The 20,791-nt window shown below is 42.7% G+C and overlaps 1 protein-coding gene across 1 annotated transcript in view; it reads left to right on the top strand.

Annotated features, from left to right (window-relative positions):
* Nucleotides 1-19,887, top strand: part of PTEN (phosphatase and tensin homolog) — an 80,288-nt gene extending 60,401 nt beyond the window's left edge. Inside the window, exons 6-9 of the mRNA XM_038743579.1 lie at nt 259-400; nt 8,929-9,095; nt 13,038-13,265; nt 16,206-19,887. Coding sequence (XP_038599507.1) covers nt 259-400; nt 8,929-9,095; nt 13,038-13,265; nt 16,206-16,391 — 723 coding nt within the window. The 3' untranslated portion in view covers nt 16,392-19,887. The remainder of the gene's footprint in view (nt 1-258; nt 401-8,928; nt 9,096-13,037; nt 13,266-16,205) is intronic.
* The last annotated feature ends 904 nt before the right edge of the window (nt 19,888-20,791 follow it).

The following is a 20,791-nucleotide window of genomic DNA, read 5'->3' as shown; positions in this document are numbered from 1 at the left end:
ATTAACGATAGCAAGGAAAATGGGTGTTTCCCCTTAGACATATTTTAATATAACCTGATTGGCTTCTTTCAGTCCATTCTAGTGTTGACTTTTCTGGATTTTGAACTCTTTACCTGATTTGGAAAAAATGATCATTATTGAATTAAAGACCTTTCTAATGAATATGAATGGTGTTCAGTGGGTGGAAGGTAATTATAACATATCTAACAAAATAATTAATTGCACCCTAAAATTCAGTTTCTTTTTCTCTCTTCCCAGGGAGTAACTATTCCCAGTCAGAGGCGCTATGTGTACTATTATAGCTACCTGTTAAAGAATCATCTGGATTATCGACCAGTGGCATTGCTTTTTCACAAGATGATGTTTGAAACTATTCCAATGTTCAGTAGTGGAACATGCAGTAAGTGCTTTTTAAATCTTTTCTCCCCGTATGACTCATCTTATGTAGGAATAAGGTAGAGTGATATATTAAAAATGTTTGAAATTCATGAGTATAGTCTTTTCATTGGAAATATTGCTCTAAAATGACTTTTCAGCCTGGGCTCCTATGTTGCTAAATGATGATTTATGCCATTTTAGGTTTTTTTTACTTAACTGTCCCTTTTTTCTTGCTCTTAATATATCGCTTTAGTGATAATTTGTTGAAATTGTAATTTTCCCCCCCGTGCAACTTTATTCTGCTCATGTGGGGAAATTTCGTACAAATATATCTTTTGGGTCTGTTTTGTCCAGATCCTGATTTTCCTCCCTAGGTGTTAATTAGATGTTTAGGAAAGAACCTTAGTCTGCTATTAATCAGAAAGAGTTATTTTATGTAGTGCTGGTGCAGTGTAGGTGCTAAGCATAGGTGCTGAACTTTTTTCCCTAAAGCTAAGGGCCTGAGAGTTTAGGTATGTGGGTTAAACCATGTAGTAAAGTAGAATGTGGTTGGGGGAGTTACTTGTGCTTGCAACACCTTTAACCTGTAATCCCCCAGAGTCAACCCTGAGATATCTTTCCAGATAGGGGAGAGTCAAAGAAATGTCCAGTTTCTAAGAGTGTCAAGAACTAAATTAGCCGTCAGCATCCTTTGCTTCCTAGCCTTGCTAATGTGAAGAACGGGATGTAGGAAAACTGGCAAGAAAGTTGGCAATATGTTGCCAACTTGTACTTCCCAAGTGCTTAGTACAAGTGCTCTGCACACAGTAAGCGCTCAATAAATATGACTAAATGAATGAATGAAAAGAAAGTAGTAAGTTCCCGGGGAGAGCTGCAGCTACTTCTGGATCTGGGTCACCGCGGCCATCCCTCTGACACAGGCATCAGTAGCCGAATTCCAGCTTACTGCATCAGTCAGCTCATTAACCTCTACTGATTTAATTATTCTGCTTTGCCTGTTCCCTGGACCACATATTTTCACCTGCAAATCCCTCCTTGATTTGCATGGAGCGTGTTTTGCAAAATATTTGGTCTTAAATATAGTTGAAGCCCTTGCCCACCAGTTTAGAGTGTAGGGGGGACGCCTGAGGAAAGGGCGTATTTTCTCCCCCGGCTGATGGTTAGTTGGAGGCTTCTCACCACTGAGGCCAGGGGTCTTGTGCTCTAGGGACCACAGGTGGTACCTTGTTGGAGACCTTAGTGAGAAGGAGCTCTCCCTCACCTTCCTCCTTCAGTCAGAGACTGTTTGCTTTTGTTGCTGCCCTCTGCTAAGAGCAGAACACAGTGGATCTAGCCCAGTGGTTGGTCCCCCTTGGTGCTTATTAAATTCTTGTTGATCAACGGCTAACTTGGCATCCGATCTAAACTTTCCTTCTCTGAGCACTTTGTTCTGTGCTCTGCACGCAGTTAGCACTTAATAAATACCACAGATTGATTAGTGCTAAGGGTCATCTTCATCACTTCATTCTTGCCCAGGTCTACCTATCGTGTTTTATTTTTTTGTCCCTTGTTCACTTTCTCTTCCTCAACCCAGTGATCTTGACAGCTTTTGTTTTCTTGTTGTGTTCCTGTTTGTCTTCCTCTGTTATTCTATTCAACAAACCTTTACTTCATAAGGCTTAAGACTCATTTATATGAGAAACCTTATAATGCTTACAAATGGTCATTATTATTATGGTATTTGTTAAACATTTACTTTATGTCAAGCACTCTTCTAAGCATTGGTGTTGATACAAGTTAATCAGTTCAGACACAGTCAGTCATATTGAGTGCTTACTGTGTGCAGGGCACTGCGCTAAGCTCTTGGGAGAGCACAACACAATATAACGGACACATTCCCGGCCCACAGTGAGCTTACAGTCTAGAGGGGAGACAGACATTAATATGAATAAGTTATGGATATGTGCATAAGTGCTGTGGGACAGGGCGACACAGAAGGAAGTGGGAAAAGAGGAAATGAGGACTTAGGGAAGGCCTCTTTGAAGAGGTGTGCCTTCAATAAAGCTTTGAAGGTGGGGAGAGTAATTGTTGGATATGAAAAGGGAGGGTGTTCCAGGCCAGAGGCAGGATGTGGGCGAGAGGTCGGCCGTGAGATAGATGAGATTGAGGTACAGTGAGTAAGTTGGCATTAGAGGAGCGATTTGTGTGAACTGGGTTGTAGTAGGAGAGTAGTGAGGGGAGGTAGAAGGGGACAAGGTAATGGAGTGTTTTAAAGCAGGTGGTAAGGAGTTTCTGTTTGATGAGGAGGTGGATGGGCAACCACTGGAGTTTCTTGAGAGAGTGGGGTAACAGGTCCTGAATGGTCTTTAGAGAAACAATCCAGGCAGTAGAGTGAAGTATGGACTGGAGAGGGGAGAGACAGGAGGCTGGGAGGTCAGCAAGGAAGCTGGTACCGTAATCAAGGTGAGATAAGGTGTGTTTGAATTAACGTGGTAGCAGTTTGGATGGAGGAAAGGGTGGATTTTAGCGATGTTGTGAAGGTTGAACCGACAGGTTTTAGTGATGGATCGATTACGTGGGTTGAATGAGAGGAGTGAAGGCTAATGCCAAGGTTACGGGCTTGTGAGACAGGAAGGATGGTGATACAGTCTACAGTGATGGGAAAGTTGGGGGAGGACGGGGTTTGGGTGGGAAGATACGGAGTACTGTTTTGGACAAGTTAAGTTTGAGGTGATGGCAGGACATCCAAGTAGAGATGTCTTGAAGGCAGAAGGAAATGCGAGACTGCAGAGAGGGAGGGAGGTCAGGGCTGGAGGTGTATGTTTGGGAATCATCCATAGAGAGATGGTAGTTGAAGTGAATTATTATTATAATGGTATTTGTTAAGCGCCTGCTATGTGCCAGGCACTGTATCCACTGGGGTGGATGCAAGCAAATAATGTTGGACACAGTCCCTGTCCCTGTCTCACAGTCCCAATCCCTATTTTACAGATGAGGTAACTGAGGCACAGAGAAGTGAAGTGACTTGTCCAAGGTCACACAGCAGACACGTGGTGGAGCTGAGATTAGAACCTTCTGACTTGCAGGCTCGTGCTTTATCCACTAAGTCAGGTTGCTCCTCTGTTGGTTTTCCAAAGGAGCAGATGTAGATGGAGCACAGAAGGGGGCTCAGAAGTTAACCATGAGGGACGCCCACACGGGGGTGGGAGACAGAGGAGGATCCCGGGGAAAAGCTTGAACGTGAACAGCCAGAGAGATGAGGAGAACCAGGAGAGAAGAGTGGTATTGAAGCAGGGAGATGGGGGTGTTCAGCAGTGTCGAAGGCAGCTGAGAGATCAAACAGGATTAAGGTTGAGTAGAGGCCATTGAATTTGGTACATTTACTGTCCCACATGAGACTCACTGTCTATGTCAGAAGGGGAGAGCAGGCTTTGAATTCCCATTTTACAGATGAGGAAACTGAAGCCCAGGGAAGTTAGGTAACAGCCCAGAGTCACACAGCAGGCAGGTGGCAGAGCTAGGATTAAAACACAGGTCCTCTGATTCCGAGGCCCATGCTTGTTTCAATTAAGCCGTAATGCTTCCCAAAGTTCTCTAAGTACATGCTTGTTTGCTGAAACAATTACCTCAGACTGTTTTAGACTATAAACTCTGCAAGATAGGGATTTTGTTTATATGGTGGAGGCTTAAGCATTAATAAAAGTTTTTATGGGTGATTGGTGTACTTTCGTATCTAGAATGACGTGCCTAATAATAATAATAATGGTATTTGTTAAGCGCTTACAATTTGCCAAGCACTGCTCTAAGCTCCAGGGGTGATACAAGGTAATCAGGTTGCCCCACGTGGGGCTCACAGTCTTAATCCCCCTTTTACAGATGAGGGAATTGAGGCACAGAGAAGTTGTGACTTGCCCAAAGTCACACAGCTGACAAGCGGCGGAGCCGGGATTGGAACCCCTGTGAATCCCAAGCCCGTGCTCTTTCCACTAAGCTCGCTGCTTCTCCTACATAGCCTAAATGGCTATGCCTGAGGAAATTCGCTTAAATTTTGTGCTCCGTTCTCTCAACTACTCAAGCATCTTTAGAACAGTGTTAAGCATTTTAAGGAGCATTTATTTTAGAACATTTGACTTTGAAGCCAAACCAGATTATTTCAGTGGTTTCTCAAGGCCTTAAATATCTTAAGGCCATTGATAATTTTTTGAAGCAATGACAAGATTGCTTTCTTTTGCTTTTCTGAAGTCTGTAGTTGGTGTGTAATGCTTTTCTGAAGTCTGTAGTTGGTGTCTACTTTGATTTTGGAGAATATTTCTTAGGGAGGCATTTTTTCTGTTTGTAGGTGCGGAAATAACAATTTCTAGAATTTGGGGTTTTTTTGTGTGATACGATCAATCAGTGGTATTTTCTGAGCATCTGCTGTATGCTTACAGAGCACTTGGAAGAGTACAATACAGTCCCCATTTCTGGACCCTTATGTGCTGCCATTTAAGGAAATATAAATGGAGGCTATTGTAAGGGGGCTCATTCTCTAGACAATCTGGGCGCATCACCTTTTGGGTGGGGAGGCCCAAATAAAAATGCCAAATCCTAAGCAGCCTACAAATGCTCCACTTGTTACCTGCCACACTCCTGTTCAAATATCCTACACGTGTTTCTGCCACGTTATGTTGTTGCATATGCCTCAAAGATTTAATGTGGCAGAACTTCTGCTATTGTGGTGGTGGTGTTTGTGTTGGATTTTGCATTTTTTGAGCCCATAGTGCCACCAGTTGCTGAGGTAAGATGCAAGGGCCTTGATTCAAACAGAGGTCCTGGGCCCACAATGGACCCAAAGTCTAAAAGGGCAAAGATGTAGGGAAGAACTAGCAGCCACACAAGAAATTTCAAGGTGTATTGCATTACAATGATTTAACAATAATGATGACCACAAAATAAGGAGTTGCAGCAGTTAAACAGTACAGCTAAAGGGACCATTTGTAGACTCCTGCCTCACTTCTCTGTCAGGGCCCTTTCCTACTCCAGCAATCACACCCTTCAAGCTGTACTGTACCCATTTTTCTCTTAAGGACTTAGTTTGATCTGGTTAACTTTCAGATCCTCTTTTATTTCTTTTTTTCCTCACCACCTGCTTCATTGCCTCCACAATACCTCCAGTTTTGTACACCTACTTGTTCTCTTCCCACACGCTCTAAGTTTCTGCACCTACTCTCTTCAGAATGGTCCCCTCAGACCTTTGTACCATCTTCCGTCCTTGATAATAATAATAATAATAATAATGATGGCATTTACTAAGCGCTTACTATGTGCAAAGCACTGGGGAGGTTACAGGGTGATCAGGTTGTCCTGCGGGGGGCTCACAGTCTTCATCCCCATTTTACAGATGAGGTAACTGAGGCCCAGAGAGGTGAAGTGACTTGCCCAAAGTCACACAGCTGACAATTGGTGGAGCCGGGATTTGAACCTCTCACTCCAAAGCCCGCACCCTTTCCACTGAGCCACACTGCTTTGAGTCTCTCGTCTCTGAGGCAGCGTATGATCTTGCATCTTTGCTTGAATGATAGAGGAACTCAATTAGAAAAGGGTTTTTGGTGAATACAGTTTACATAAAGTATCTCAACGGCCACAATAGGGAGAATTATTTCCTTAAGTCACCATCAGTGGTATTTACTGAATGCTTACCGTGCACTGTACTAAGCATCTGGAAGAGTACAGCACAACAGAATGAGTTGACCCCTTCTCTGCCCACACCGAGTTTACAGTCTAGAGTTCAGCCAATTTGAAATTCTTCAGTAATGCATTCAGACATAGGCTTCTTTAACATATTTCTAGACATTTATCTCATAGGACAACTTTGATAATTGGATATATAAAAACTCTATTAGTCCAGAAAAAGGTTTGCTCTTCATCTCCCCTCACCTTTTTTTTTTTTTTATGCCTCCCCACTTCCCTCTTTCCTGGCTCCCTTGTTTTGGCTCAGGTGCTCTTCTGCTGCAAAACATTCAGCTCCTCTGTCTCTCTCCCAAGTCATCATGCCCCACTTTGCTTTCTCCCACTCTCACCAGTAACCCTGTAAATTCAACTATATGCCAAAACCAACTCTTTATCCAGGTAATAATAGTAATTATAAGCAGGTTGTCCCACATGGGGCTCACAGTCTTAATCCCCATTTTACAGATGAGGTAACGGAGGCACAGAGAAGTTAAATGGCTTGCCCAAGGTCACACAGCAGACAAGAGGCAGCGTTGGTATTAGAACCCACGTCCTCCGACTCCCAAGCCCTTGCTCTTTCCACTAAGCCACGCAGCTGCTCAAGGGAAAGTTTGTTTCCAGAAGATTTTATTGTAAAGCAATTTTAATTGGGTGAAATCGTCTGTTCCTTGAGAAGTTTCTAATAAATCCCAGGGTGGAAAGGGAAGGCATTTCCCTAGAGGAGTTGTCAAATGAATGAGAGCTAATATTTAGATGCAGGAGGTCCTGGACAACTGTTAAACAGAGGTTACAGACCAAACAAAGCTGTTAGTGGTGTCCAACCTTCTCTGAGACGGTAAGACCTGGACCACACACAGGCTCCAGCGTCATTTTTGGACTGAACTCCGAATCGAAAGGCGAGACAAGATCATGGACAGTGAATTTCTGGAGTGTCGTTAAGTCGCCTAGCAGCGAAGCCGTGCCCACCTTACCCTGGGAAGGACTTGTGAAGGGAGTGAACTGTTGTAGGATACCCAACCTGCTGTCTGGAAAGCCGGAACTGGGAAACAGAAAACCGAGAGGGCAGAGGTACCATTTTTACGGGCATGGTAAAACAAGTCTCAGACCATAATAATGATGGTTTTTGTTGAGCGCTTACTAGGTGCCAAGCGCTGCATCTCAGATGAAAGCTGGGAGTTAACTTGCTTAGCACAGACAAGCGTGGCACACCGCTATTAAGAAGGTTGTGGCTGTATTCGAGCAAACTATTTCTAAGGAACCAAAGACAAGAAAGTTAGCACTTGGCACTTCAGACATTAAGCATGATAGCACAACATGACACATCTTTTATTCATATATATATACATATATATACTGAACGTGGTGAGGACTCTTAAGTTCAGCATTGGGCTTTTCAGCCACACACTTTCATAGGAGAACTTCCCTGTCAGTGGGGTCTTCTTTGAAAATGAAGGACTTTTCTATAGGCATTGTGTTTTTGATCTTTTCATTTTTTAGCTAGCTTGAAACTATTTCTTCAATCAATCAATCAATCGTATTTATTGAGCGCTTACTGTGTGCAGAGCACTGTACTAAGCGCTTGGGAAGTACAAGTTGGCAACATATAGAGACAGTCCCTACCCAACAGTGGGCTCACAGTCTAGAAGGGGGAGACAGAGAACAAACCCAAACGTATTAACAACATTAAATAGAATAGACATGTACAAGTAAAATAAATAAATAAATAGAGTAATAAATACGTGCAAACATATACATATATACAGGTGCTGTGGGGAAGGGAAGGAGGTAAGACGGGGATGGAGAGGGGGACGAGGGGGAGAGGAAGGAGGGGGCTCATTTTACAATTAGGGAATATTAAAGTTTAGTACTTTTCAGAAGTTTTTTAAGGAAATTTACAAATTATGGAAATGATTAGCTATTAGTGTTGAAATTATTCCAATTCTAAAATAATTTGTAGGAGCTAAGGATGGATTATGGATTAGCCTTATTTGCTCTCTATTCCTAAACTTGTTCTTTAAAACACAGTAAATATGAAATTGTAATAGGCCTTTTTTAAAAAAACAAAAGAAAAAGCTAAATCTGTTGACTTGTCCCTCCTATCCCTCAAGCAATACTTAAATTATATAAAAATCCAATGATTTAGATTGGATTTACATATGTGGCTGGTTAGGCTAAAATTGGCTAAAACCACAAGACTGTTAGCAAGATATTTGTGTAATATGAACTCTTTGGTGGTTGATTGTTACCTTCCTTGCAGATGTTTAAAGCCTCCTCCCTTCCTGTTCTTCCATGTTGCAGGTTTTATATGTGTGAAAAAAACTCTAGATGAAATCAGTGACGAATAGTTGAAAAATGTATATAGTTTTCTAGCATGTACTTTTAATGTTAAGCCATTTGTAACAATTATGGATTACCACTATTTGCTATCTGTTCCCAATTTGTTCTTTAAAACCCTACAGTAAATTTGAAAATTTAACTTCAAAAATTTTAATTATATGGGTCTTTTAGTGCAGTAGAAAATATTTATTATATGAAGTGTTTATAGTGTGACTTTGGGGCCTAGATTTATCAGTTAATTTTAGTATTAGGAATTTGAAGTGATTGCAGTAGATTGCAATAGATACTTTTTGCGTCCTCCACTTTTTTTTTCCACTGTCATGCCTTTAGTTATTCTGATAGTAAAATTGCATATAAGTGAATTGAATTTTATTCCCGTTCATTTCAGGCTGATATACACTTAGTATAGGCACTAAGCTTCCTATTCTGTTATACAAGCTGCAAATAAATTTGATACTTTACCTAAGTTATGACAGTTAGAGGAATTTCCTGTAAAATGACATTGGTCTGTATTTAACCGTGCAGATCCTCAGTTTGTGGTCTACCAATTAAAGGTGAAGATACACACCTCCCCATCAGGACCCACAAGACGCGAAGATAAGTACATGTTCTTTGAGTTTCCTCAGCCGTTGCCGGTGTGTGGTGACATCAAAGTGGAGTTCTTCCACAAACAGAACAAGATGCTTAAAAAGGTTTGCATTTTACTTTTATTGGGAGAGATGCGTAGTTTTACTGTAAAGGAAGAACCCGAGGTGCTTCCGTTTGTATGGGTTAACGTTGGTCAGGAATCATTCTCTGCAATGAGATGATTAAAAGACGAATGTATTTATGATTGACGGACTACTGAATGGATCCCTTGATTCTTTCCTTCCTCTTGGATATTTGTTAAGGTCTGAGGTAATTTTCTCTCTTGGGAGAGAGTGCTGTTGTTTTTGAAGATAGCAAGTTAGGTTTGGGGCAAATCAGGGGTCGGGAGTAGGGGTCCCCCTCCATCCCTTCTCCTTCAGGTGCCGTGCCCGGCCACGGTGGGAAAAATGTGATTGCCTGCTAAACTAGCAGGAAGAAGGTTTTTTAGGAGGCAGCAGGCTGCTGGGGGAGGTGGAGAGAGAAATGGGACACTACAGGGGGAACAGTGGCTGTATTGGCTGCTCCTAAGGTTAGAATTAAAGGTGAATGAGAAAACAAAAAAAAAAATCACCTCACAGCACACACGACTGATTAAAGAGACGGCTCGGGAGGGTGCAAGCAACCAGAATTGGGTTGACCTTGGGACTCAGGGTGGGGGTGGAGGGATAATTAATTTACCTGCAGAGATTGAACGCCCTGCGGGGCGGGGAGCAGAGTTTACATATTCTAGGGTACATTCATTCATTCATTCAATCATATTTATTGAGCGCTTATTGTGTGCCGAGCACTGTACTAAGCGCTTGGGGAGTACAAGTTGGCAACACATAGAGAGGGTCCCTACCCAACAGTGGGCTCACACTAAAGAGTATAGGACATATTTCCGGGTTTTGTGTATTGTGGGATGCTCAGATTCTGGGTTTACTGAATAGACTATCTAACAGATGTGTCCCCTTTTAAGTGGGCTGCTATCTAGAAGAATTATGATAATAGTTTAGCTGAGTGATAGGTAACTTGGGCTACATAAAATACTGTATAACCAATGTTGACTATAGGCGTGATTTTGAAAAAAACCAACCACTGGAACCTAAAATCAGGTTCAGGAGCTTATCCTTGGAGGTTTATAAAAAATGTGCTGGACAATTGGAGGCAGAAGGTTGGCTAAGGTCCCTGAGTGGTTTAGAATTCTGTAACGAACATACTTCGTCTTATGAATGAAAGACAAGCTTTGAAAATGTCATTAGAAATAATATAACTTTAAAAAAAAAAACAGGCTGCCGCTTGTTTTTCTTGAGTAGCCTTAAAGTCCCGAAACCTGCTGAACAGTTCTTTGGGTTAGGGCTCCAACCAGTCCCAAATAAATACTACTGTGGGTTGCAGATATCTTTCGATCACTGAGCTTTCAATCTAGCACTGGAGGTAGACATTTAATTTGTAGATAGGAAGAAATAGAACTTAAAGATATATGTGGAAGTACTGTGGGCAGGGCCTGGTCTGCGTTCCAAGTGCTTATGTGATGATGATGGCATTTTTTAAGCGCTTACTATGTGCGAAGCACTGTTCTAAGCACTGGGTAGCTTGGAAGGCTGAAACGGTAGTTGCAGGGCAATATAGGGTAAAGAATGAGACATCAGTGAGACATCCCGGAGGAGATGTAATTTCACAAAGGCTTTGAAGATGGGAAGAAGCAAGGCATGGAGATTAGAGTAGGGGTGTGAGAGTCTAAAGGTCATAATAATAATAATAATGGCATTTATTAAGCGCTTACTATGTGCAAAGCACTGTTCTAAGCGCTGGGGAGGTTACAAAGTGATCAGGTTGTCCCACGGGGGGCTCACGGTCTTAATCCCCATTTTACAGATGAGGTAACTGAGGCACAGAGAAGTTAAGTGACTTGCCCGAAGTCACACAGCTGACAACTGGCGGAGCCGGTCATAGCTTTAATCCTGGCTCCACCACTTACCTGCTGTGTGGCCTTGGGCAAGTCACTTTACTTCTCTGGGCCTCAGTTCCCTCATCTGTCAAATGGGGATTGAGACTGTGAGCCCCATGTGGGATGGGGACTGTGTCCAACCCAATTTGCTTGGATCCACCCCAGCGCTTAGTACAATGCCTGGCAGATAGTAAGCACTTAACAAACACCACAGTTATTATTATTATTATTCATTGTCTGTTGGAGGTGAAGCGGGAGGCTGTCCCAGGGAAGAGGGAGGCGGGAGAGATGAGAATGAAGGCCAGTGAGTAAGTTAGTGCAAGAGGAACAGAGGGAATGTGGTGGGAATAGAAAATGGATGTTCAAAGGAGAGAGCTTTCCATGCCTCTCTCCCCTCGTCCTCATTGCCTCAGCCTTCTTATTTCATAAAATAAGGAAGTAGTGCCCGGATTGCCCTATCCCTCAGCAAGAGGAAGAGCACACACAGGTTGACACAATTACATATGAATTCTAATATCCACCCACAGATACACACGTGCGTACACAGTACTCGAAAGATTAAGCGTGAGAGAATGGAAAGAGAAGAACGTACACTCCTTATGAGCGGGCGATGTGTCTTCTGCTTCTCTTGTACTTCCCAGGCTCTTAGTGCAGTGCAAGGCATTCTGCAGGTATTCAGAAACACCGTGAATTTTACTACTACAAGGAAGAAGTAGTTTATGAATTAATGAGTAAATGGGAAACAGTAAATTTGTGGGTGGGGAAAAGGAGTCAGGTCTAAATGGGAAGCGAGATTATTCTAGAGTCATGAGAAGTATAGCCACATCATTGTGACTTCTGTATTTAGTCTTATTTACTTTCCAAACAAATGCTGTGAAAATTTCTTCATCGATGAAACAAGAATACTTCTGGTCCTGGGGACACACTCAAGAGGTTTTAGCAAATAGATGTAACGTTCAGGGCAGGGAGGAGAAACTTTAAACTGTTCAAGTAGCTTAATTCCCTTGAGGCTTAATTTAGATATTGCATGTGTGTACATGTTGTTACCTGCCCAGCAGGGCATGTGAAAGGACTCGCCGCCCCTCACGCTTCGCCCACACCGTAGCCGTAATCCCGTCCGTAAACGACTAGCCGTAACTGGTTCCCCGTCACATTAGCGCATGTAAAAATCGAAGAGTGAAGATTGAATTCAGTATTTTAAGTTCCATCCATCCAGGCACCCTGGAGAACTGTAGAAGCGGAAAAATCGGCCTGACACTTTGGAATCAATATCCTTTCCCTGACCGTAGACCACCTAGTGGTGGTGTACTATTCCAGAAAAAGTTGCTTTTTTATGACCTGCAGAAATGCCAAGTGAGCATTTGGAAAGTCTTTAAACGATATTCACCTGGGATATACGAAAGGTGGGGAGAGGCTATGTCCTCTCAACGGAATGAGCTACGCTCCTGGGCTTTTCTGGAAAGATGATGCTTCCAACCTTGAGAAAGCACCTGCTGCGCTGCTGACTCCACGTGGCAGTTGACAGTAGAATAGAGCAAGGGAGCTAAGGAGAGGTGGGCAGGGAGACCCCCAGTTTCCTCCCCAGATCTGTCTCCATCCACCATCCCACCTAGGGATCCGCAGCCTAGATGTTAAGCATGGATTGTGTATTTTGAGCACTCGGTGTGCGCGACGGCCTGGAGAGCCATTCTCTCCCCACCCAGTGTCTGTCATGTTTTGCGCAGGCCGAAGGGAGGGGATAAAAAGCCACAGCTAATTATTTTATTTTCATTTCAGTACTTGTGTAATTATTTCTCAGTGCTCTATGTTAGCGGAAATGATGAGTGATTGATCCCTTGCAGACCCTGAGGTAGATGAGGGTTGAATAATCGATCCCTTGTGGATCCTGAGATAGATGAGGGAACGTGTCTTCACCATTGACCCAGTATTCTTTTGCTGTCTTCCTGTGGTAGCGTTGAATACAATTTGAAACTGCCTTTAAAAAACACCCTATAATTGATTTTGAGAGAGAGAGTTTGATGTAGTAAGTGAACTTGATTAAACGGCTGTGTAAATGGCTTTCTTTTCTGTTTTGCAGGAAAAAATGTTTCACTTTTGGGTAAATACATTCTTCATACCAGGACCGGAAGAAAATTCAGACAAAGTAGAAAATGGAAGTCTATGTGGCGATCAAGAAATTGATAGCATTTCTAGTACAGAGCGCCCAGATAATGACAAGGAATATCTAATCCTTACATTAACAAAAAACGATTTAGACAAGGCAAATAAAGACAAGGCCAACAGATACTTCTCACCAAACTTTAAGGTCAGTAAACTAAAAATATTGTCGAGTATTATCCTTGAAAAACTTAGTTTATTGTCTTTGGCTGTCGGAGTGCTGTGGATTCTCTGCATGAGAGTTCTACCTTGAGAAATATAATAAGGCCTCATAATCAGCTCGGTATGGGTCTGACCTTTTTCAAAATACGTTCAAACAAGTCCAATTAAATCTTCTAAGGAAGCAACGACTATAGAAAGCATTTTATCTTTGCTGAGGTTTGCTGAAACCTTTGGTCTCAAAGAGGACAGTGGCAGGCTACCAAGAAGAGAACAGAGGAGCAACTCCTGACTTGATTTCCATTCCCCAGGCCGCTTTACTGTGGTGGTCTCCCAGACATCTGCAGAAGTGCCACATGGTTGGAGACTGCTTTCATTCATTCAGTTGCATTTATTGAGCGTTGTCTGTGTGCAAAGCACTGTACCGAGCACTTGGGAGAGTACACAAAATCCTCTCTGATCTCCCATCCTCCTGTCTCTCCCCACTTCAATCTATACTTCACGCTGCTGCCCGGATCATCTTTGTGCAGAAACGCTCTGGGCATGTTACTCCCCTCCTCAAAAATCTCCAGGGGCTACCAATCAACCTACGCATCAGGCAAAAATTCCTCACCCTCGGCTTCAAGGCTGTCCATCACCTCGCCCCCTTCTACCTCACCTCCCTTCTTTCCTTCTCCAGCCCAGCCCACACCCTCCGCTCCTCTGCCGCTAACCTCCTCACTGGGCCTCGTTCTCGCCTGTCCCGCCATCGACCCCCGGCCCACATCCTCCCTCTGGCCTGGAATGCCCTCCCTCCGCACATCTTCCTCCCTTCAAAGCCCTACTGAGAGCTCACCTCCTCCAGGAGGCCTTCCCAGACTTAGCCCCCCCATTCCTCTTCCCCTCCCCACCCCCCTGCCCTACCTCCTTCCCCTCCCCACAGCACCTGTATATATGTTTGTACAGATTTATTACTCTATTTTACTTGTACATATTTACTATTCTATTTATTTTATTTTGTTAATATGTTTTGTTTTGTTGTCTGTCTCCCTCTTCTAGACTGTGAGCCCGCTGTTGGGTAGGGACAGTCTCTATACGTTGCCAACTTGTACTTCCCAAGCACTTAGTACACTGCTCTGCACACAGTAAGTGCTCAATAAATATGATTGAATGAATGAACAGACACATTCCCTGCCCACAACGAGCTTGCAATATAGAGACGAGCCCCCTTCTTCTGCAAGTTGGTAAAAATGCTTTTTCTGCCCGTCCCCGGTCCCGTGTGCCTCAGTTCAGTTCTTCATTAGAAAACCCTTGACGGATTGCTGGGAGCGAGTAGTTTCTGCCCCCTCCAAACAGCAGGAGTAGGTACTGGAGTTCACGTTTGGTGTGCAGGGGGGCTAAGAAGTGTATGGTCTGTGTTTGTTCAATGGCTTAGGTAGTCCTCTTCTGAATAAGTCCCAGATTCGTTTAATATTTTCCCTGCAGGTCACCAAAATTACTCTTGGTTAGCTCGCCATGGTTTTTAATGACTTAACTCCCTTAGTTTTGGGGGGAAGGGTGGAAAGGCCTCCAGGAGGCCTTCCCAGACTGAGCCCCTTCCTTCCTCTCCCCCTCGTCCCCCTCTCCATCCCCCCTTCTTACCTCCTTCCCTTCCCCACAGCACCTGTATATATGTATATATGTTTGTACATATTTATTACTCTATTTATTTATTTATTTTACTTGTACATATCTATTCTATTTATCTTATTTTGTTAGTATGTTTGGTTTTGTTCTCTGTTTCCCCCCTTTAGACTGTGAGCCCACTGTTGGGTAGGGACTGTCTCTATATGTTGCCAATTTGTACTTCCCAAGCGCTTAGTACAGTGCTCTGCACATAGTAAGCGCTCAATAAATACGATTGATGATGAAAGGGAAAATGCATTGTGTCCCAGTGTATGAACCAACACTTCTTGGTTTCTTGAGGGGAGTTTATAAGCTCAGCTCAGCACAAAAAGCCTGGAGGTCTTCATGCTGGTAGAAATTGACCACCTCAGCGAGAAGTTAACATCACTTGTGACAATTTCCAATTTAGGGGGTATCGCTTTTCTTTCCAGTTTAAGTGAATTTTGGTCATTATGCCTGCAGTCTAACAACACAGATATGATTCGAGGGGAGTGGTAGCAAGTATTCTGCAAGGGTTCCTATATTCAGCGCTTAGGACAGTGCTTTGTACATAGTAAACACTTAACAAATACCATCATTATTATTATCAGGCTTAGTATTTGAAAGTGTTTCATGCAGACCCTGGCCTTTCCTCATCATCTGTTACCTACTGGGCCAATTGAAATTAGACTTCCCTTGTTAACTGATCATGACTCAAATAGCTGTTCAGCATCTGCTAGTACAGGAGCCACTATTCATTCATTCATTCAATCGTATTTATTGAGTACTTACTGTGTGCAGAGCACTGTACTAAGCACTTGGGAAGTACAAGTTGGCAACATACAGAGACGGTCCCTACCCAACAGCGGGCTCACAGTCTAGAAGGGGGAGACAGACAACAAAACAAAACATGTGGACGGGTGTCAAGTCATCAGAAGAAATAGAAGTAAAGCTAGGTGCACATCATTAACAAAATAAATAGAATAGTAAATGTGTACAAGTGAAATAAATAGAGTAATAAATCTGTACAAACATATATACAGGTGCTGTGGAGAGGGGAAGGAGGTAGGGCAGGGGGATGGAGAGGAGGAGAGGAAAAAGGGGGCTTAGGGGATTGCTGTGATTACAAGTGATCGGTGTGGGTGTTTTTTTAAAATATATGTAAAGGTCCAGCTTAGTGTACTGCTCTGTAAAAGCAGCCTCTTTGTTACAGGCATTGTTTGACTAAATATAACTCACAGACTATCTAACGTGATGTTTGTTTCTTGGGTTTTTTTTTTTTGTATTTTTCCTTTTTTTGTTTTAGGTGAAGCTATTCTTCACAAAAACAGTAGAAGAACCATCAAATCCAGAGGCTAGCAGTTCAACCTCAGTAACACCTGACGTTAGTGACAATGAACCTGATCATTATAGATATTCTGACACCACTGACTCTGATCCAGAGAATGAACCTTTTGATGAAGATCAGCATACACAGATCACGAAAGTCTGAATATTTTTTTTATCGAGAGGAAAAAAAACCACAAAAAAGACAAACTTGAATAAACTGAAAAAGGACCTTTTTTAATGGCAATAGGACATTGTGTCAGATTACCAGTTATAGGAACAATTTATCTTTTCCTGACCAATCTTGTTTTGCCCTATCCATCCACAGGGTTTTGACACTTGTTGTCCAGTTGAAAAAGGGTTAAGTAGCTGTTATGTATATTCCTTTTTGTGTCAAAAGGACATTTAAAATTTCAATTAGGAAAATAAAGATGGCACTTTCCATTTTATTCTGGTTTTATAAAAGTGGAGACAGATCTGATGTGTATACGTAGGAATTTTTCCTTTTGTGTTCTGTCACCCACTGAAGTGGCAAAAAAAAAAAAAGCGCTTCACAATGTACAGGTTCACATCCTACCCCTTTGCACTTATGTGGCAACAGATGGATCTGCAGTGGGCTCAGAGAAGCTTCAAGGGTTTTACTGCATTCGAATGCATGTGTTTTGGCCAGGGAGATGGAGAGGGATGTTCAGAAAGGAACTTTATTTTATGCTGGACCATCGCCAGCTACATATATGCACCTTTCTTTCAGCACATGCTACAGTAACTACTCCTGGACATTTGAGGAATCGGCCGCCGTCACTGCTTGTGGTTTGTGCGTTTTATTTTTTTAAGCAAAATGGTGCTAGAAAAGGCAGCTAGAGGGAGGGATTCTGTAAGAGGGGTACCGGAGTGAACCTTCCACCACACCGCCACGACCCCCGAACGAAGGGATAGAGAGATCATAGGGTCCTAGAGAAACACAGCAGCAATGACTGAACCATACAGATGTGGAGGCTACCAAAATAAAATGAGCTTGAAACAACCGCTATACAAGATTGACAGTGATTTTCTTAAATTGGGTTTCTCGATTGTGATGGCTGCCCCATCTCCTTGTAATCAAGGCCAGTTCTCAAAGTCAGATGCTATTAGTCCATTCATCAGTCAACAATTTTCACTTATTTTATTAGTTTTCAATCATATACCTGCTGTGAATGCTTCATGTGCTGCCTGCAAGCTTCTTTTTCTCATTAAATATAAAATATTTTGTAACGCTGCACGGGAAATTTCAATTTGAGATTCTACAGTAAGTGTTTTTTTTTTTTATTAAAATTTATGATACATTTATTCAATCAAATAGCTGTCAGCAGTTCCACCCTTTTGACCTTACACATTCTACTTTAGTGAGTTTTGCAGTTTTGCACACTTTTTTAATGTCATTAACTGTTAGGGAATTTTACTTGAAGAATACTTAGTACCTTCGATGTTTATATATTAAAAAAAAAAAGAACATTATACATGATCAAAAGGAAACCAGTGTTGTAATAAATTCACAACACTGCACAGCTATCAAATCGTTTACTTTTTAAATAGAAATTTTCCCAGGTATTCTTTCTTATGATGTTTTTGCCATTAAAAGAATAGATTTCTAAACTGGCAGTGTTGTATCATTTCTTCATGGGGCTACAGACAGGAGCAGGGCTTGAGTTCCCCTCTGGACTAGGGTCGTACGTTGACAGTGCCTGGGCTGCCTGAAATGGTCAAGCTGAGTACGATAATGCACATCATTAACAAAATAAATAGAATTGTAGAGCAGCGGTGAGGTTGCCGTTGACTGTGGTCTCTGAAAGATGCCCAGGCCACCCGAGCGCTTGACTGACTAGCCTCCCGACATTTCTTTTGGCTCGTGGCGAGAAGTCCCGTTTCGAATTCCCGGTGCTGCCACTGCTCGGAAGCCGGGAGCCGGACCTAGCGAGTGACTGAATCCAGAAGCCGTAGGGCCCGCTCGAAGACCGCATTAATTCATTGCGTTTGAATGGCGATTAGAAGGCGGCGAGACGTTATCCGATTAGCTGGATAGACGATGTAGCGATCGTGCTTCGGATATCCGTGGGTCAGTTCCGTCCGGTCAGCCGACGATTTCCATTGTTTCCATTAACGCTTCCATAGTAGGACTTCTGCATCCAGATGTAGGAATGGGTTCACGTGCTGAGCGTCCCGATTCCACTTTCGGGGGAAAAACGAGCCTCAGGAAGCAGCTACCTGAAGCTCGTTGCGGGCGGGGAGCGTGTCTGCCGACCCTGCGGCGGTATGCCTTCCCGGGCGCCCAGTTAGAGCGCTCTGCGCGTAGTAAGCGCCTAGTAGATACCATTGATGGCTTAAGATTTGACCCTGAGGTTCACGTTCCATCTAGTCTTTCGTGACAGCTGAAAGTCACGCTGACGAATACAGGGAGGAAACACTGATGTCGATACGGTCTTGGCCCCAATTTGGGGCTCAAGATATCACCGAACCTTAGTTCGTGTGGCATTCCAGTACGGCACGCTGAGGGCCAGGTTGCAAATAATGACGTTATAATGGGCTTTTGCACTGTTCTTATTTTTCCTTTGGAATGTGAAGGTCTGAATGAGGGTTTTGATTTTGAATGTTTCAGCGTTTTTGAGAAGCCTTGCTTACATTTTTATGGTGTAGTCATTGGAAATGGAAAAATGGCATTATATATATTATATATATATATATATATATAAATATATATATTATACATACTCTCCTATACTTTATTTCAGTTACCATCCCCATAGAACTTGACAAGAATTGTTATGACTGAAAGGTTTTTGAGTCCTTATTGAACTTTATTTATGACAGTATTCATCATTAGCCCGAAACGCATTCGGTAGGTAATCTCTCAGTTTCTGGACTGTTCGCTTATAACTTCTGGAGGGGCAACAACTTACGTGTCTGAAACTACTTGAAGGCATCACTTTTTAAAAACGCGCTTGCCGTTGGCCCTGTACCATCCCTAGTCATCTGTAGCCCACTGGACTTCCCCCCCCCCAAACCCCCCAGTTATTAAAGGGCAGTTGTAGAAATAGCATCAAGATTCTTTTCTGTGGCCCAGGTGGAAAACTGAAATGGAGTTTACAAGCAGCATCAGATGTTTCAGCTTTAAAAAAAAATAAAATAAAATGAGGGTGCGAGTTCCGTGTTTAGTTCTAGAAAATTTGTGCAATATGTCAACGAAGGCTGTGGTTGCCACAAAGTGCCTCGTTTACCTTTAAATACTGTTAAAATGTGTCATGCATGCAGATGGAAGGGGTGGAACGGTGCACTAAAATGGGGGCTTTAACTGCAGTGTTTGGCAGAGATGCCTTTTACTCTGCCAGTTCAAATTTTCAATCTGTTTTCATATAGAATATATATACTAAAAAAAAAAAAACAAAAAACTTCAGTCTGTTAAACAGCCTTACTCTGATGCAGCCTCTTCAGATACTATTGTGCTGTGCAGCAGTGGCTCTGTGTGTAATGCTAGGCACTGAGGATACACAAAAACAACAATGACGTGTACAGGATAATGCCTCATACAAATCAGATGTCCATTTGTTATTGTGTTTGTTAACAACCCTTTATCTATCTCTTAGTGTTATAAACTCCACTTAAAACTGATTAAAGTCTCATTCTTGTCACTGTGTGAGTGTTTTATTAAATAAGAGTATTTTGACTATACGTTTGTTTAGAATGTGTTGTCCTTTTAAATGAAAGCAATTCTTTATGCTATTTTTCCTGTATATTCATCTTTATAATGATTACACACTAGAGTTGTAAAAGACATTTTTGGGTTTTTTTGTTTTGTTTTGTGTTAAATGGAGAAGCCGGAAGTTTTAGACCACCTGATTCCAGATGATAAATGCTAGTTTTCGCTACCCTAAGAAGTATCCCAGGGATTTGAAAAAGTTCAGGCTTCTCCAAAAGATCAGCAGCTTTCCTTCCCCCTCGTCCCCCGTCCCGTCTCCTCCTCCCTCTCCCCAATTAAGAATGAACTCCCCCATTTTTAAAGGAAATTGCGTGTTGATTGGCCCCGTGGACCATTTTTCTCCAGCGTTTTGCAGATCCGCGTTTGTTTATCTAGAATTTGACCCACAGCTTTCAAAACAGGTGAGTTGCACGCAATAGCCCAGGGAAAAAAAGCACACGCAAGTTGTTCCTTGCTGTATTTGAAAGGTAACCAACGAGGCCTGCCTTTGCCCAATAATAATGTTGGCATTTGTTAAGCACTTACTATGTGCCAAGCACTGTTCTTAGTGCTGGGGTAGATGCAAGGTAATCAGATTGTCCCACCTGAGGCTCACAGTCTTCATCCCCATTTTACAGATGAGGGAACTGAGGCCCAGGGAAGGGAAGTGACTTGCCTAGAGTCACACAGCTGACAAGCGGCGGAGCTGGGATTCGAACCCATGACCTCTGATTCCTAAGCGCTAAGCCACGCAGCTTCCCTACAGTGGTTGCCTTTGGTTTGGCGTGAAGTAGTGTGGTCCCCTCCTTGCCCATAAGACACTGGATCCGCCAAAGCTAAAGGGACGGTGCCTGAAT

This window comes from Tachyglossus aculeatus, chromosome 3 (assembly GCF_015852505.1).
Source record: "Tachyglossus aculeatus isolate mTacAcu1 chromosome 3, mTacAcu1.pri, whole genome shotgun sequence".
Taxonomy (NCBI): domain Eukaryota; kingdom Metazoa; phylum Chordata; class Mammalia; order Monotremata; family Tachyglossidae; genus Tachyglossus; species Tachyglossus aculeatus.
The sequence above is the reverse complement of the archived record's forward strand: the minus strand, read 5'-3'. Positions and strand labels throughout refer to the sequence as shown.